General features: G+C 41.0%; 1 protein-coding gene across 13 annotated transcripts in view; it reads right to left on the reverse strand.

Moving 5' to 3' along the window:
* The window catches only part of PARD3 (par-3 family cell polarity regulator), a 768,046-nt gene that overhangs the window by 462,494 nt on the left and 285,927 nt on the right, over positions 1 to 19,625 (reverse strand). For all 13 annotated transcript variants that reach the window (XM_040352652.1, XM_040352650.1, XM_040352646.1 and 10 more), the window contains exon 4: positions 10,004 to 10,182. In XM_040352652.1, the coding sequence (XP_040208586.1) occupies positions 10,004 to 10,182 (179 nt within the window). The remainder of the gene's footprint in view (positions 1 to 10,003; positions 10,183 to 19,625) is intronic.

A 19,625-nucleotide genomic window follows, 5' to 3' on the forward strand; every position in this document is an offset into this window, starting at 1 on the left:
CAGACCACATGGTTCCAGTAATGCATGTCCTTTGTCTGCTTGTCTTCAGCAGACCGTTTGCAGGCTTTCTCTGTGCATCAACTTTAGAAGAGGCTTCCTTCTGGGATGACAGCCTTGCAGATCAATTTGATGCAGTGTGTGGCGCATGGTCTGAGCATTGACAGGCTGACCTCCCCCCCCCCCCCCCCAACCTCTGCAGCAATGCTGGGCAGCACTCATACGCCCATTTCCCAAAGACAACCTCTGTATATGGCACCAAGCACGTGCACTCAACTTTCTTGGTCGACCATAGTGAGGCCTGTTCTGAGTAGAACCTGTCCTGTTAAACCTCGGTATGGTCTTGGCCACCGTTCTGCAGCTCAGTTTCAGGGTGTTGGTAATCTTCTTATAGCCTAGGCCATCTTTATGTAGAGAAACAGTTCTTTTTTCAGATTATCAGAGTGATTTGCCATGAGGTGCCATGTTGAACTTTCAGTTACCAGTATAAGAGAGTGAGAGCAATAATACCAAAATGTAACACATCTGCTCCCCATTCACACCTGACACCTTGTTACACTAACAAGTCACATGGCACCAGGAAGGGGAAAATGGCTAATTGGGCCCAATTTGGACATGTTCACTTAGGGGTGTACTCACTTTTGTTGCCAGCGGTTTAGACATTAATGGCTGTGTGTTGAGTTATTTTGAGGGAACAGAAAATGTACACTGTTATACAAGCTGCACACTCACTACTTTACATTGTAGCAAAGTGTCATAATAAAATATTAACATAAAATGTAATGGGTGTACACACTTGTGAGATACTGTACATAACACTACTTAACAGGCCTTTTTCGTACAAAAAAATGAGTTCTGGCTGTGATGATACAGATTATATATTTTGTAAACCAAAATAAATGTAAAAAAAATAATCTCCTTTAGAGTCGGTTCACACTAGGGCGACACGACTTCCAGCTCGACTTTCAGAGGCGATTCCGACACGACTTGAGCATGAACCACAGGGCGATCTGGGGCGATTTACAACACGACTTGAAGTCGTCTCCAGGACAGGAGACTTTCCAGTGGCCAATCAAACATCAGCTCTAGGGGAGGGAGGGGGAGGGAGAGGTTTGCCTGAGAAATGTATGTTATCTTCCTGGAAAGTTGCTTCAGTTAAGACAGTGATCAGACTTGGAGACGACTTCCATTGAAATCAATGGGTACAAATCGCCTACAAGTCGGATTGAAGTAGTACACAAACTTCTTTTGAAGTCGGAGCGACTGGAGTCGTGTGTATTAACACCGCTCCCATTCACTTGCATTGTTTTTCTCGACAGTGCGACTTGGGACGACTTGAGGCGACTTCAAGTCGGATCCCAAGTCGCCCCAGTGTGAACCGGCTCTTAAAAAGTGTGTGTAATTACATACAATATATAAATAAGTCTCACATTTCTGACTCCCTAAGAAATAACTGTAGTATAGTACACTTTAAAAGCCTCCCTGAATTGGAGAACCAAAATTGTACTAAATTCCACACCGCTGAAAGTCCTGACAAGGGCTAGCCTCGATATACACGCTCCTCATGCCTGGCAAAGGCTCCCCTGACAATGGAGATGGAAGAGTGTATTAGACAGAAACGATCAATACAATCATCAAGTGCTGTGTCAGAGAAATAAAACAGGCAGCATCACGTAGGCATTGTTGTGGCAGCGCTAGTTGATCTAAATGGGTCTACCAAGTATGCCACCCTAATGAGAGCGCAGAACGATAAGCCATTGTGGGAATGCGGAACAAATATAGATCATTTATACAAGCCATAAAATTAATGTGGTCTGCTTCATCTGTCGATGCTCATGCTACAAACATTGTTCTTCCACTTGAGCACCAACTTGCAAAGGTTTACAGATTGATGTCTACCGGTACATTGCTAATAAGGTTCAATGTAATAGGATTGTTGACAGACCAGGGTGGTGCTTCAAATATCAATCGCTTTTAAATTGATGAAATGCCTAAAAAATGATCACTATTATTTAGTCTACAGTAGTGGTCTCCAAACTGCGACGATTTGATTGTTTTTGTCCAGCGCATGGAGCAAAATTGCATCCTCTGACACAATTCCCCCTAGTGGCACCAATTATGGGGAAAAGTTCCTCCCAATGACACCAATGATGGGACACAGTTCCTGCCAGCGACACCAACAATGGGGCATGATTCTTCCCACACGACGACGCCAACGATGTGGCACAGTTCCTCTCACTATGATCAAAGATTGAGCATTGTTTTTCCCCACTAATGCTTCCAGTGGCCACAGTCCAGCCCACTAAAGTATGAAGGACAATAACCTGGCCATTAGTTTAGAAAGTTTAGAGAGCCCTTCTCTAAAGCAAAGTAGGAAACCACAGATGTCCTGTTCTTGTCGTCTGTACATCCAATTTCCAAAAACAAGATTGCCCAAAATTATTTTTACACAGCACCAATGATGTGCGCATACAGTGCTGTATCCAAAATGTAGTCCACTGCAGGAAAACACTAAAGCGGAAATAAGAAAGCCTACAGAAAAAAACTTGCATTAAATCTACAAAAAAAAAGAAAAAAGAAGTGTTGGGACATTTACTGAAGAGTAAGATACATAGAATCCAGGGAATCGTGATTCCAGAGCCATGCTTTAGCTTACTGGTCCCTTTAAGCCCACATCACCAAAAAACTGCCTTATTGTACCAATTTAACAATCAGAAAACCTGGAGTATTGCAATCTTTAGGTAATCAGAAAGAGTTCAGTAGAACAATGAAATAAATACTGAAAAAATTCATAGCTCAGCAAGGAATAAAATATGAAGAGGCTCTAGACTTGGCAGATCTGCCAACAGAGCTTAGTGTAGGACTGGTCTATCATATATGCAGGAAGCCCGCTGTGTGGTTTCACCGATCTGTAACTTATTTCTTGAATTTACAGACAGTCACATCCACCCGTTAAGTAGAAAGCCAGCAGCTGGTCTGTGTGATCGCAGTGCAGAGCTGCCACTTAGATCAGGAGCAGAATAGAACTGGGAGACTTAACACATCTGCCCAGCTGGGTGTTACTGCTGCCTGGAATAACACAACTATGGCAGAACAAATCTTCACATTCATAAAGTCACACTGGCTACCCGACGACTTTGAGATCTATGCTCGTAACATCAACAGGGCTTGTCATTTCACACAACTCCACAGTACATTGGATCAAATAAAAATGCAAACCTATCAAGCATCTGTATTGCTATAAAAGACAAAATTTCCCACTTGTAGCTGCTATACACGCACTACAATTGACACCCATTTGCCCAACTTTCTTGCAATATTCACATTTCATCTGCATGTTACTGGGCAAGCTATAAGCCTAGTTTTTTTTTTAAATTTATTTTTGTGCATTTTTTATCACAGTACGTTTCTTTGAAAATCAGTACAACTGTTTGGTGTGGGGTTTTCTCTTCTTTTAACCACTTAAACCCCGGACCATTTTGTTGCTAAATGACCGGGCCACTTTTTGCGATTCAGCACTGCGTCGCTTTAACTAACAAACAAATTGAGTGGCTGTGCAACGTGGCTCCCAAAGCAAATTAACGTCTTTTTTTCCCACAAATAGAGCTTTCTTTTGGTGTTATTTGATCACCTCTGAGGTTTTTATTTTTTGCGCTATAAACAAAAATAGAGCGATAATTTTGAAAAAAAAAATGCAATATTTTTTACTTTTTGCTATAATAAATATCCCCCAAAAAGATAAAAAAAAAAAACATTTATTTTCCTTAGTTTAGGCCGATACGTATTCTTCTACCTATTTTTGGTAAAAAAACGCAATAAGCGTTTATTGATTGGATTGCACAAAAGTTTCAGTCTACAAAATAGGGGATAGTTTTATAGTTTTTTTTTTTATATAATTTTGTTTTTTTACTAGTAATGGTGGCGATCAGTAATTTTTATCATGACTGCGACATTATGGTGGACACATCGGACACTTTTGACACATTTTTGGGACCATTGGCATTTTCACAGTAATCAGTGCTATAAAAATGCACTGATTACCGTGAAAATGACACTGGCAGTAAAGGGTTTAACCACTAGGTGGCGCTGTAGGGATGAAGTGTTCCCTAAGGAGTGGTTCTTACTGTAGGGGGGTGTGGCTTGCTGTGACATGTCACTGATCGTATTCCCGATGACAGGGAACATAATCAGTGACAGTGTCACTAGGCAGAACGGGGAGATGTTGTGTTTACACTTACATCTCCCCGTTCTATCGCTCCGTGAGACGATCGTGGGTATGCCTGCGGCGATCAAATCCATGTGACCCGCTGGCGGGCGCGCTCCTGCAACAACTGCTTCTTAATGGGGACGTACATATACGTCCTTTTGCCTGCCCGTGCCATGCTGCAGACGTATATCTGCATGCGGTAGGCGGCAAGCAGTTAAAGTGACTATAAACAATCACCTTGTAAAACAACCCATTCAGTTTAAAACAGACATTAAAGGCAAAACATTTGTGTATATATATATATATATATATATATATATATATATATATATATATATATATATATATATATATATATATATATATATATATATATATATATATATATATATATATATATATATATATAAAAATAAAAACACATTTTAAAATACCTAAGTAATTTCCTCTTTTCTCAGCTGCATAAGAGCTGAAGGGAGGAGAAGCACCAGCACACTGATCTTACCAGTAAAAGGCTGTGCAGAATGGGTGTGTCAGGAATAATAAGGATGAACTCCGGCGTGTTCGCAAAGCCCAAGTGCAGAGCCCGCCAGGAAGTCGGCACTGTGCTGCGATAATCGCAGGCAGTGAGACATTTCCCGATCTCTGCAGCCGCGCATTGGGAACATTTCACAAACGAAGCAATATAAAGAGAACAGGATACATTTTAACATAACTACATAAAACAGCAGGCACATATTAATGTGAAATGTTTGGGGTAACAAACAATTCAAGGGATGGTTCACACTAGCACAGACAGCTACATTTTGTGCAGAAGAAAAAGGCAACTCCTTGCTAGGGCACACAGAAAACAATGGTTTTCTTTGTGCCCAGTTTGCACTTCCACACTGCAGGGTAGAACAGTGCGGAAAAATTTAACATGTCTGCATTTTTCTGCACCGCTCCACAGCCATCCGTGTGATTCTGTGTTTCTATGCATGAGCCGAGATGAGCTGCAATGAAAAGGAAACAACTTTTTTTTCCTGTGGGTGGTACGAACCCACCTTAAAGGATCTTTTAAATGGAGCAATGGACAAAGCTAGACAGCCAACAATAAATAACTTGCATAAAATATATTTTAAAAAAAAATTGCAGATTCGGCACTATTTGAATTCTGGTTAATAATAAAGTTAGAGCTCCTCTCAGCATTACAACATTATAAAATGGCAAAAATGCTTTAAAAGCCAAGACCATACGAGTTCAGAAACCAACATTTTAGCTGTGTGGCCATCTGTCCTTATTTATTGTCTCAGAAAATAAATGCTGAGTATACCCAAAAAAAAGAAACCCTTGGCTTCCATGAGTTTAACACTTTCCCCTAGATCTGCTACATGTCAGCCAGAAAAAAAACTCTGCAAGGATGTGTACAAAAGAAAAATAGAGATATACATGTATATTCTCGCACTATATCTATATACACACACACACACACACACATATATACATACAAAACATATACAGGTGAAACTCCCAAAAAATTGAATATCGTGCAAAAGTTAATTTATTTCACTAATGCAACTTAAAAGGTCAAACTAATATACGAGATAGACTCATTATATGCAAAGCAAGATAGTTCAAGCCATGATTTGTCATAATTGTGACGATGACTTACAGCTTATGAAAACCCCAAATCCACAATCTCAGAAAATTTGAATATTGTGAAAAGTTTCAATATTCTAGGCTCAGATGTCCCACTCTAATTAGCTAATTAAGCCATAACATCTGTAAAGGGTTCCTGAGCCTTTAAATGGTCTCTCAGTCTGGTTCAGTAGGAATCACAATCATGGGAAAGACTGCTAACCTGACAGTTGTGCAGAAAACCATAATTGATATCCTCCATAAGGAGGGAAAGCCTCAAATGGTAATTGCAAAAGAAGTTGGATGTTCCCAAAGTGCTGTATCAAAGCACATTAATAGAAAGTTATGTGAAAGGGAAAAGTGTGGAAGAGAAAGGTGCACAAGCAGCAGGGATGACCACAACCTGGAGAGGATTGTCAGGAAAAAGCCATACAAAAGTGCTGAGGACTTTCACAAGGAGTGGACTGAGGCTGGAGTCCGTGCATCAAGAGCCATCACACACAAACAAATCCTGAACATGGGCTTCAAATGTCGTATTCCTCTTGTCAAGCCACTCCTGAACAACAACGTCAGAAGCGTCTTACCTGGGCTAAAGAAAAACAGACCTGGTCTGGTGCTCATTGGTTCAAAGTCCTCTTTTCTGATGAGAGCAAATTTTGCATCTCATTCGGAAACCAAGGAGCCAGAGTATGGAGGAAGAATGGAGAGGCACACACTGCAAGATGCTTGAAGTCCAGTGTTTCCACAATCTGTGTTGATTTGGGGAGCCATGTCACCTGCTGGTGTTGGTCCACTGTACTTCATTAAGTCCAGGGTCAACGCAGCGGTCTACCACGAGATTTTGGTGCTTCCTTCTGCAGACAAGCCCTATGGGGATGCTGACTTGATTTTCCAGCAGGACTTGGCACCTGCCCACACTGCCAAAACCACCAAAACCTGGTTCAATAACCGTGGGATTACTGTGCTTGATTGGCCAGCAAACTCGCCTGACCTGAAGCTTATAGCGAATCTATGGGGCATTGCCAAGAGAAAGAAGAGAGACATGAGACCGAACAATGCAGGAGAGCTGAAGGCTGCTATTGAAGCATCCTGGTCTTCCATAACACCTTATAGCTTCCATGCCACGCCATATTGAGGCAGCAATTGCTGCAAAAGGGGCCCAAACTGAGTACATATGCATGTTTATACTTTTCAGAGGTCCGATATTGTTCTATGTACAATCCTTGTTTTATTGATTGATAATTATAAAAATTTTCGGAGATTCTGGGTTTGGACACACTATTACCAAAAGTTATGGGACACCTGCCTTTTCACAGACGCACATGAACTTTAATGGTATCCCAGTCTTAATCAGTAGAGTTCAATATTGATTTGGCCCACCCTTTGCAGCTATAACAGCTTCAACTCTTCTGGGAAGGATGTCCACAAGGTTTAGGAGTGTGTCTATGGGAATGTTTGACCATTCATCCAGAAGCAAATTTGTGAGGTCAGGCACTGATGTTGGATGAGAATGTCTGGGTCGCAGTCTCCGCTCCAATTCATCCTAAAGGTGTTACATCGTGTTGAGGTCAGGACTCGGTGCAGGTCAGTCAAGTTCTTCCACCCCAAACTCACTCATCCAAGTCTTTATGGACCTTGCTTTGTGCGCTGGTCCAAATCATTTGGTGGCGGGGGAGTATGGTGTCAGGTTGTTTTTCAGTTGGCTCCAGTGAAGGAAACTTAAGGCGTTAGCCTACCAAAACATTTTGGACAATTTCATGCTCCCAACTTTGTGGGAACAGTTTGAGGATCGTCCCTTCCTGTTCCAACACGACTGCGCAAGCACTGGGAAATCTCCATCACACTGCGCATGTGCCATCATTAGGGGGCCATATGCAAGAACCAAGAAGTGACAACCAGGCCCCTGATGATATAGGAAGAGAACATGAAAGGCACAGGGACCCAGTATGCAGCAAAGGAGAGGCTGTCTATTATCAGACAACGCTGGGAGAGTATTTTATTTTATTTTTTTCCAGAACAACCCAGCAGACAAGGTAGGTGTCCCTTCCCCTATATTATCATTCAAAGCCTCACTTTTGTGTTTATGATACTGTGAACGGGTTTTACTTTTTCTATCAAGTTGTTTAAAATGTTATAGAAAAAAGAAAAAACTGTTTGCAAAACTAAAATCTAGTTTAAAAAGTTTAGGATAGGGAGCAATACTTACTTTTACTCCTGTAGACTCCCTCTATCTGAGCAACCACTCCAGCAAGCTTCCAGCCAAGGTCACACACCTGCTTCTTCCACATACAATGCAGGGTTAATAGAAAGAGAAAGGAGAGCACCGGAGTGGGGTGTAAGGTAAAACATCCTCTTCAGCTCCCCCTAGACCTAATGACCATTTAATCCTTTCTAGGCAGGGGCCTTGTTGCAAGTTTTTGTTTTGCATCTCCATAGGCTTTCCATTTTTAGGTAGAGTGGTAGAAATCGGCATCTTATGTTATGTTCTCCATATTGGAGTCTTGCTCTTCTTGCTACCACTCATTGTACAGCATTACTGCAGTGAATAGCGAATTAAAAATCCAACCATGCCAATGTTTGTCCAAAGGGGAATGTGTATATAACTGAAATAGCGTATTGTTATCTTTCAATGTTAAAAAAAAAGAAATGTCAACATTTGTTGAACTACGTTGTTTAGCCCAAAAGAGAACTTCCAGGCAACGAGTGATTCAGGTCAGTGAGCTACTAAAGCTATTACACCAACACTGCAATTCTGCTAAAATCAGAAAGGTCAATTTCTCTTAATATGATTACTGTTTAAAAACCAGCCTGCCCTTAACAAGCTCTGCACAGGGTAACTGGGAATTTATCAGTTGGGAAGAGGGGGAATATTTGATAAAAGGATCCAATACTCTTTTTCTAGGGGATGAGATATAAAAAAAATAGTACAGTTGAACCTTGGATTAGGAGCATAATCCGTTCCAGGAGTATGCTCGCAATCCAAAGTACTCGCATATCAAAGCAAGTTTTCCCATTGAAGTCAATGGAAATGAAAATAATTTGTTCCGCATTGACTTCAATGGGATGCAATACCGAATGAGGCCAAAGGTGGGGGGGGGGGGCGCGCCACAGAGCGCCGAAGACGGCCGAAAAGGCCCGAGAACACTTCGGCTTTTTTCCTGCGCCCCTGTACCTCAGGCCAAATGAGGTACTGCAGGCCTAATTCGCTTGAATTCTGCTCGTCTTGCGAACTGAGTCAGAATTAAAAAAAAAATTAAGAATTAAAAAATTAAAGAATTAAAGAAAAAAAAAAAAGTTGCTCGCAAATCAAAATGTTCTCAAACCAAGTTGCCCTTAAATCGAGGTTCCACTGTACTTCGCTTAATCCAGTATTCTGCAGTCTTCCTCCCTCCCTGCTCACTGACATCACAATGTTCCCTGCAGGATCAGCAGCCACATCCTATCCGGAGGATGGAACCGCTGGTCCTGCATGGTAACTTGCGAGGTTAAAGTACCTGCTCACATTCTGCAAAGAAGAGAAGAGGCACAGGCCACCAGCTGATATGAGACTGTGGGTAAGGCAAGTAATACTATATCAGATTTCATTCCCTAGAAAAAAAACAAGCAATTAATCTTTTTATTAGCTGGAAGCTATGCATATAAAAAATGAGTTAATGCCCAGGAGGTTTGCCGTAAACATTCTTGATATCCCTTAGGAAACCCAAGAATGTTCTGCTTCAAAAAGCTACCAACTAAAAATAACTTTGAATTGAACACAAAATCAATATAGATATGCATTATCTGACAGGTAAAAACAGTTATCTCTAAACCCTTTTATCAGTAAAACTGTTGCAAAAACACTTGCAAGATGGTATCATTTTCACATGCTGAAGAAATTAAAAGCTGATCTCGGAAGTTCTGAGAATCCAGTGATCCCGCGACATATGGTATTACAGATGGGAGAAGGTGAACTTGGAGAAGGCTAATTGTTTCAAAACATGTCTCTGTTTCTACGACCGATCGACGGGGACAGCAAAAGCAGAAGACATAACAACTGTACTTTTCACAGGGAGAATAGCTGCCGTGGGGCTGCAGCCCAGTGGAGGATGCTGCAATAACACTACTGACATGAAGAAACAATTACAGTCAGAGAGAAGAATGAGAAAGCTGATCGGCAGGCAGTAAAGTGTGTGTGATCCATACCTTTCTGTCACTGCTGGTGTGGCCTGCAGGGGTGTTTTTCTTGTTGTAGCCTGCTGTTGTAGACCATCTTGAGGGGTTCCTGCGAGAGGGCTCTTCTGATGAGAAATTGGAGTCGCTGACTGAGGTGGTAATCCCCACTAATGACGGATCGCTACTCCGACGCACGTGCAGTGGCATATCTGAAAGAAAACGAGGAATAAAATAATCATGTAAAAAGCACTACTGAGGTATTGCATCGTAACTTGCAAGAAAACATGGGTAACCTATTCAAATAACAGCATATAACCACGCACATACTCAACACATAAAGTGGTCATGTTTGAACATTAGTAATTACTAAATTCAAAAACATCTAAAGATTAATAACCACACAGCCAGCAATCAGATCTGACCACCTGACAGACAGATAAATGATAGCTAAATATTGACTGGATGCTTTATACTGCTGACTGTTACACTTGGCTCTATAAACCAAACCCGGTGTATACACGTATCCAGGAGGTACTACAACACATTTTACTTGACTATTGGACATGCTAGACACAGGTGGACCATTTGGGTCCACTTGTCAGTTTTTCAGGGGGACCCAAATCGGACCCTCCAGTCTCCTCTATGGAGAGGCGGGTGTCAACAGACATCTGGCGGATCAGATTGGATGGCAGTTGGATGTAAACGGACAGATGGTCCGTTTATATCCGACTACCCATACATGAGAGCGGGCTGTGTCTGCTCTGCCTAAGCGGAGCAGACATGGACCAGTCGACAGATTACCCACTGAGCAGGCAGACTCCAACAGAGCCCACCCTGTGTGTAAGGAGCCTGTTTTTAGTGGATGAGATGGCATGTCCATTGACACCCACAGCTCCACAGAGGTGACTGGAGGGTCCAATCGAGTCCGCCTGAAAAGCTGACAGCCGGAACTAATCAGTCCACCCATGTGAAAGGGCCCTAAGGGGCATAACTGTAAAAACAAAATCCCATAGTATTTGAAAGGAGTACACAGGAAGTAATATCTGTTCCTGACCTGAAGACTTGGAGACTCACACCTCTAATATAGACACACACATACACTGGGATCAATTTGCATGGGAGTCAATGTACCAATAAGTTCTTGGGATGAAGGAATAATGTCAACATCTGAAGGAACCCATACAGGAAGGAGAGTTACAAACTATGCATGTAGTGTCTGTATAAAAAATGAAAAAAGTATGTCAATCCAAAAACCCTTCAAGTTTTGGAGAGAGTGCTGTTTTTACTGCTATCCAGTGCTCAGTTAAAAAAGATTTACCCCCATTTCCTGAAAATATTAGGGACAATTTGCAAAGGGACACAAAATCTGTCAGGAGTTCGAATCCTTCCCTACTGGGCAGAGGGTGTTCTAGACGTATGGTCCGCTCCACTAGGCAAGTCGAGCAGAAACTGGAGCAGTTTACTTATACTACTGTTTGTTTAAAAACGCATCTCATTTAAAGTCCCAAAAACCCCCCCTTTTTTTTTGTATTCAATAGGGATGGAGGCGTGTGTTTTTCATACGCCTCATTTAAAGTCCCAACCCCAGTTTTCTTTGTACCATATAGGGATGGAGATGCGTTTTGCTTATACCCTTATACTATTATGCGTTTTTTTCCAGTGCTCTTCACCACAATACCAAGCATAGGTGGAGGCGGGGACACACCCCTAGTCACCTGTCCTCCATCTACCCATTAGTCTTTACATGCCTCCATTGAGGAGACTTCAAAAGTTTAGTTAGGACTGCAGATCGCAGAGAGCCTTGGCGCGGGCTCTGCAGCTTACTCATGTACTTGCAAATGCGTGCAACCAATCTCTGCTTTTAACATATACAGTTAGACAGTTGAATCTGGCTTGCTGTTTGGGTGGTATGTATGAGCCTGGTTATAAACGTTTACTATTTTACTTATACTACTGTTTGTTTAAAAACGCATCTCATTGAAAGTCCCAAAAACCCCCCCTTTTTTTTTTTTTAACGGTCAGATTTAAGGAGGAGGAAGAGGAGGATCAGTAGAACTTCCTTTTTTGTAAATGAAGTGTGCAAAAACATCCCGTATCCTTGGGAGAACTCAAGAAAGCTTTTCTGTCCTGTGGATTTAATCCACCACACCCTGACCACTGTGATTCCAGCGAGACATAAAAGAAAAAAAAACTGCTAAAATCACTTTCCATAAAATAAAAGCACGGTGATAGGAACATTACAAGTAACAAATTAATGTAGTTTTATTACCCACTTAACAGAAGAAAGAACAAATAAAACTCATATGTATCCAGCATGATATAGATCAGCTTAATACAAATGTCTTTTCTTATGGGAGTTCCAGTGTATATGTGAAAATTATCAAGTAGGTTTCTCCGTGAGTATAGAAGTGAAGAGCATGCAGACTTTTCAAGAAAATCATTAAAGTGGACCTGAACGCAAAAAGTCAAGATCTTCATCTTCTAGGAAGTTTCTAGAAATGTGGAGCTAAACTCAGCTGCCGCTGCTCAGGAGTTTTGTTGAAATATGTATGCACATCATTGCATATTATGGCAGACTTATCCATCAAACCACCCCTGTCCACATAGCAATGGGCTTACTCTTCACTTTGTCACTAATGACATCTTTGCACGGTCTTCTTCTGGATTTGAAGAATTATCTTAATAGGCCAGGATAACAAAACTCCTGTGCATGAGAGTTCCTTCATTCCAGCATCAAAGGCATGACAAGTTTATACACTGTGCTACGCTTTCTTGGCTCAATGTACATTAAAAAAAATAAACCATTGCTGGCAGGTTAGGCAAAACTTTTTACAGCCAAGCATACATACACAGTTTGCAGTAAAAGCCCGCCAGCATTATTATATTATTTTATTTTATGTTTTACTATTATTGTGCCTAAACAGAAAAACCAAGTGCCAAGGGCCCATTCACACCTCTCAGACCCTTTGTGTATCATTTAACACTCATGGATCATGTGAATAAACTGCCTAATGCACCACAACAGACCTAAAATTGGACCTTCAGTATTTTTGGCTTTTTAGCAAATGACAACACATTGTAGTGAGACGACATGCACGTTGTAATGTGCTGCAACTCAGGCGATTTGGAGTAAAAGATATGGTGATGTCACTACTGTGTTGCTCACTGCTTTCCTTGCGGAAGTAGAGGCTGTACCCAATCACCTGCCTGGCATACATCACATTTTGTGGTCAATGTACTTTCTACGCCTCTCCTGTTGCTTCTTGACCATTCACCACCCTGCCACATGGGCATCTAATGGAGACAACAATGTGGCTGTTTCAGCAGAGATTATACAGTCGCAATACACGTGGAAAATGCCAAGAAGTTTTTGCTGGATTGCATGTGGTTAGGTAGGAGGTTACTGTAAAACATTACCAGTATGCAACAAAGGATGGATAAAAAAATGTAAATAGAAGCATTCTTTTCAGGGGCATTCAGTTCTGGACTTTCATCCGATGTTGAAGGTGTTGGTGTAGGGAACTATTCAAACCTAATATGCTTACTATGCATAAATGCAATTATTTTAACAGTATTAACAGTATTAGCATGTTATACGATTCATATGAAGGATATTTGTTCATATTAATAATCATTCTAAATAATTTTCCTTCTAAATCTAAAGAGAGTCGGTTCACACAGGGGCAACACGACTTCTAGCACGACTTTGGGTGGCAACTTGGACACGACTTGAGTATGAATCATCAGGCAACTTACAAGGCAACTTCAAGTCGCCTCCGGGACAGGAGGCTTTCCAGTGGCCAATCAAACAACAATCAGCTCTCTGGGAGGGAGGGGGAGGGAGGGGTTTGCCTGAGAAATGCATGTTCTCTTCCTGTACTGTTGCTACAGTTAAGACAGTGATCCGACTTCTGAGGCAACTTCCATTGAAATCAATGGGTACAAGTTGCCTACAAGTTGCCTAGAAGTCGGATTGAAGTAGTACAGGAACCTTTTCTGAAGTCGGAGCGACTTCAGTAGTGTGCATTAAGACAGCTCCATTGACTTCCATTGATTTTCTCAACCACGCGACTTGGGGCAACTTCAAGTCGGATCCCAGGTCGCCCCTGTGTGAACCGGCTCTGAGAAACCTGTTTTTTTCCCACTAAACATGTCAAGGCACAAACAAGGTAGATTGAAAACTCCCCCATTGTACCATGTATTGGGTGCAACGCTAACAGATAATGTCTTTTACATGGAATTTTGTTTTTATTCTTATATTTTAACATGTTTATTTGCTCTTCGGTTTTAATCTAATGTTGAATAGAAGGTTGTTCTTGTGCACCTCAAAAGCACAGTGTCCTCCCTTTTCGATTTGAGGAGGATGTGGTGCAGCTGAATGCAGACTCTCGCTAGATAATACAAAATCACAATGGATGTGGGCGGCTGTCCATTTAACTGTCTATTCACAAAGGAGCATGTGACTTAAATCTGTAGAGGTCACCTTCCACTCCAATCTACCTTGTTTCCTGATAAAAATCTAATTGACATCTTTGTATTTTTGTCACTCTATAGCAAACAGTGAACAGCCTGTACAGTACTGAAACTTCTTTGTGAAAACATACCAATAAACCCTTAATAACCCAACAATTTTTAGGTTTTTAGCACTACAGCTATACAAAGTAACTGCATAAGCCTTAAGGGCCCTTTTCACACAGGTCTGTCTCTGGCCACCTGTCAGAGCATCGCTCTCCCCTATGGGAGATCTGATGAAGACGGACCGTAGAGTCCGCCTTCATCCGATCTCATCGACGGATGGAAAAATAGGGTTTCCATCTGTCCACTTTGGCGGATCGGAGCGGGTCGGATGTCAGCGAACATGTCACCGCTGACATCCGTGGCTCCATAGAGGTGCACGGAGCGTCTGTTCAGGTACACCTAAAAAACTGAACCTGAACAGTCCGCCTGTGTGAAAGGGGCCTAAACCTTGCAGCTTTATCACAATGAAAACATTTTTGATCAAGCAAAAATATGTCAATGGCAACATTATCCTATAAACACACCAACTTCCTAAAACTCACAACCAAAAGATATTGATTTTGTTGAAGTAGATGCAGTAAAAAGAACGCAGAAAGCGGAGATTTACTACCAGATAAACGTGTCCCTTAAAAGATTTAAACATGTTAAATTTAGTTATTGTATTTGAACACCAGAACAAAAAACACAACATACTGCAGATTACCAGTCGCGTATATATGGCAGCTAGAGATGGGCCAAAACATCAGCCGAAAATTGTATTTTCTGCATTTCGGCGATAAGGAAAAAGGTGCAGATAATGGTGCCGAAAACGCATACCATTTTGCCGCAATTTTACTGTGCTTATGGTGTGGTTTTTATAGGTCATGCGACTCAAAAACTACATAAAAAATGTAACATGGGTGCATTATTGATGTGTTTTCAATAAATTTGAATAGGGTTGTGCGTTTTTGGTACAGTTTTTTTAATGGACCAAAAGTGCAGCAAGCAAGATACTTTAACACCATGGACCAGTGTGAATACATACATAGAATTGAAAGGGGATACATTTTTCTTGAGCTTTTCTTGCGCTAAAAGGTGCAGATAATGACCGACAATAAATTCATAGTCATTTAAATCCATGATATTTAAAACTGCAAATATATATTTTATTATTATGTTTTTTATTGTCAATTTTGGTTTCGGTCAAATGCATCCTGAATTTTTGATTTTGATACCAAAACTTTAATTCGATGCGCCACCAGAATTCTAGGAAAACCTTCAAAATGTGCAGTTCACATTGTAAGATTAACAATTTTCTCTGTTTCCTGAGGACAGTCCCTGTTTGGAGGATGCCTGTCCTGAGAAACAAACATCTCTGGCAGCAGTGAATGCAGATCAATCAAAGCCATTCCTCCTTTACACTTTATTTTCAGCTCCAATGATCCATTTTGACACTAGAACAAATATACACTGAAGCACAGCAAGGCCACATTCACACCCATAAATGGGCCCCAACACCAATTACATACAAAAACCTCAGCAGGTTCAAAGGAGCTGCCTTCTGCAGCCAATTAGCAGTAAACCCCACTGAGTATAACTGGTGTTGGGCACATTCACAGGTGTGAAACGTAGCTCAAAAGATTTCTCTCGGTTAGCTCAAAGTAAATGGGTGACTCTCCCAATGTTGGCCATTTTATTCAGTTGGTGCCCGCAGCTGTAAGAATAACCAAATAGTGACTGCAGCTGATCTGCAGGAATCGGACAAAATTCCGTGTATGGCCAGCTTCTAAGAGTTCCCTGTTGCGCCTGCCAGGGAAATGGAGAGACGGGAGCTGTGCCAGGTGCTGGAACGCTTTCCATGACACAATAACAAAGGAGCAAAACTGGGAGACAGGGACGAAGCATTGTCAACCTACTACACAGAAGGAGTCTGAACAAGAACCTTCATAGCAGGATCACCACTTATTTCAATGGAAAGCTGCAGATTTACAATTATTAAAAAAGACGTTTGAAAATTTTCTACCATGTTAAAGGTAATATGAGAATTTTATGATTTGGTTTAAGATCTTTATGCATATGCCTGTTCAGACCACTCAACAGATTTACCAGTCATTGGCTGACAGAATATAGGCGCTACAATTACAGAATGCAGTATAGAGTTCATACTTTTTATACTTTTCTGGCTACTGGATTTTTGCAGATCCAGGAAACCCAAAGCAAGTAAAGCTTAAAGTGGAACTTTGCCCATAACAACTTGTTAAAAAAAAAAAATGTTCTTTAACAAGGAACATACATTCTAGGGCTGAAACAACTAATTGATTAATCGACAACTAATCGATTATGAAAATAGTTGTCAACAATTTTCATAATTGATTAGTCAGCCAATTAGTTGGTCTTCATACAGAATGCATTATTTGTTTATATATCAGGAAATAAAGTGCAGCACACATACAGCTCAGTACACGTCCATACATGTCAGTAAGCACTTGAGTACCTGCGAATGTGTGAGGAGCAATGCCTCATGGGACATGTAGTCAGGGGACAGGAAGTGAGTGGTTCTAAAGGCAGAAGTTTTTTTTTACCTTGCTAAAGAGGCACTCTATACTATAATTTGCAGCTTGCTATTGGGGCACTCTGAAGGCAGGAGGAGCTAGAAACGTAGGTTACATTTAAAGTAAACTTTTGCCAGTATTGTGCATTATATGCAATGGGGGGGGGGCTCAGCTTTTAGTACTACTTTACTCTATAAAAGCTTTCCATCTCCCGTACACCCTTCATAGAGCTTCATGTCCGATTCCTAGTTATAATTCCCATAAATCCTACTTCTGGGTATATTTACTATATAACAGAATATATAACATATACACAATATATATATATATATATATATATATATATATATATATATATATATATATATATATATATATATATATATATATATATATATATAATGTGTGTGTATATATGGCACTTATTTTTAATGTTTTACAAAACTATACCGTTATCTAGCAGAACTTGGTTTTCTGCCTAAAGTTCCACTTTAAGATAAAAGTCAGCAATCTTAAAGTAAAAGTCCAGATTAACACTAAAATCACTACATCTATAGTCATCTACAATCTAACACTAACCTATCTAGCATTGTAAAGAAGAAATCAGTATATATACACATTTTTGAAGCCAATCTGGTCTCCAGCAGTGGAAGCTCTGCAAAGGACACATTTGACAACGACTGTGAAATGAATGGGAAGTGACGTCACCCATAGAGTTACTATAGGGCTTCCATTGTTGGCTGTGTCCTCTGCATCACCTTCACAGCAAAGTCACCGACAGCTCAGCGTGGGACAGGAAACTTCTTTACAAGGTTAGATAGGTTGGTGCCAAATCGTGGATGTTTATAGATGTAGCGATTTTAGTGTTAGGCTGGACTTCCACTTTAAGCTGGCCATATATAAATATTCCCCCCCCCCCTCACCCCCGAACCAGCCGGCGGGGTTATGGAAAAAATAATTAACAGATTTCCCCATCCGCACAAGCACGGTTGGTGAAGTAGTCCACCAACCCACTGTGCTTTTGTAAGCTGAGAGTTCGGACTCCTCTGCTATCCAAACACACTGCTCAGAGCTTCCAACATTCCCATTCAAGAAATGCTGATCATTAGCCCTAGATGGGTTTAAAATTGGTCCGGCCCCTGCTGAACCAGCCCAATTTTGACCCATCCATGGCAAGCTTTACACCTGTGAAAAAAAAAAAACAGCAATGCAAAGGCAGGATTATATACTTTTTCCATACAATTGGATTGGAATAAATGCTTATAGAGCGCCGAATGCGAGTTGTGAAACTCGCGTCTAAGCGCTTACCAGCAAGCTGGGGATATCCAGTTCCCAGGAGCAAAGAAAAGAGACAAGGACATCTAAGTAAAAGAGGGGAACAAGCAAGAAGTAAACAAATATAAAAAGGGAGGGGGGGGGGGGCAGGACACAGGGAGCCTATCCCTACTCCCTGACCATGGACCGCAGCCTGGAATTGAGGCAGCGTCCTGCCAAGAGCTTGGATGGCCAAGTGTCTATCCAAAAGCAGTGTTTTCAAGCCTTTACGGAAGCCCATCAAGGAGGAGGATGCTCGGAGCTGATGAGGGAGCTGGTTCCAAAGAGAATACCCCAGTGTTTGGAGCCGGCAGCCACGCTTTGAAGCTAAGCGACTAGGTTGAATAATCGCTAACAGGGCGTCAGTTGAACAAAGCTCTCTGGGTGGACAGTAGTGTTGTGTCATATTCGATAAGTACATCGGGCCTAGTTGCCAATAGGCCGAAACACCAGACAGAGAGCCTTGAACTCGACCCGTTTTGCTATCGGGAGCCAATGTAGATCCTTTTTTTATCTTAATAGCGTCCTTTACCTTAATGGAGTGCTGTTTTCATGTCCTCATTGTTTGTTTTTGATCTCAAGTTGCTGTAATTCTTCTCTGATCTCCACACTTCCTGGTTGTCCGTTTCTTGATAACCACAGTACTGGGAGCTTTCTCTCTGTGGTCACTAATCAAGGAGGTGTGATTACTGTGTGTCTAAAACCCCTTAACACCAATCAGTTTCGTTTTACAAACCATCACTGCCCTGTATTAGCTCTGTACATCACAGAAGCAGGATTTTTATCTATTTTTAATAATTTTTAAAATGAATCAGTTAACTATTATGTCTCTATACCCTGTAAACAGTCATTTCAGCAAAAAAAAAATTTCCTTTACAACTCCTTTAACCACTTAAGCCCCGGACCAATATGCTGCTAAATGCCCAAAGGCGTTTTTACAATTCGGCACTGCGTCGTTTTAACAGACAATTGCGTGGTTGTGCGACGTGGCTCCCAAACAAAATTGGCGTCCTTTTTTCCCCACAAATAGAGCTTTCTTTTGGTGGTATTTGATCACCTCTGCGGTTTTTATTTTTTGAGCTATAAACAAAAATAGAGCGACAATTTTGAAAAAAAAACAATATTTTTTTTACTTTTTGCTATAATAAATATCCCCCAAAAACATATATATAAAAAAAAATGTCCTCAGTTTAGGCCGATACGTATTCTTCTACCTATGTTTGCGCAAAATTTATAGCGTTTACAAAATAGGGGATAGTTTTATTATTATTATTTTTTACTACTAATGG

Source organism: Rana temporaria, chromosome 5 (assembly GCF_905171775.1).
Source record: "Rana temporaria chromosome 5, aRanTem1.1, whole genome shotgun sequence".
NCBI lineage: Eukaryota > Metazoa > Chordata > Amphibia > Anura > Ranidae > Rana > Rana temporaria.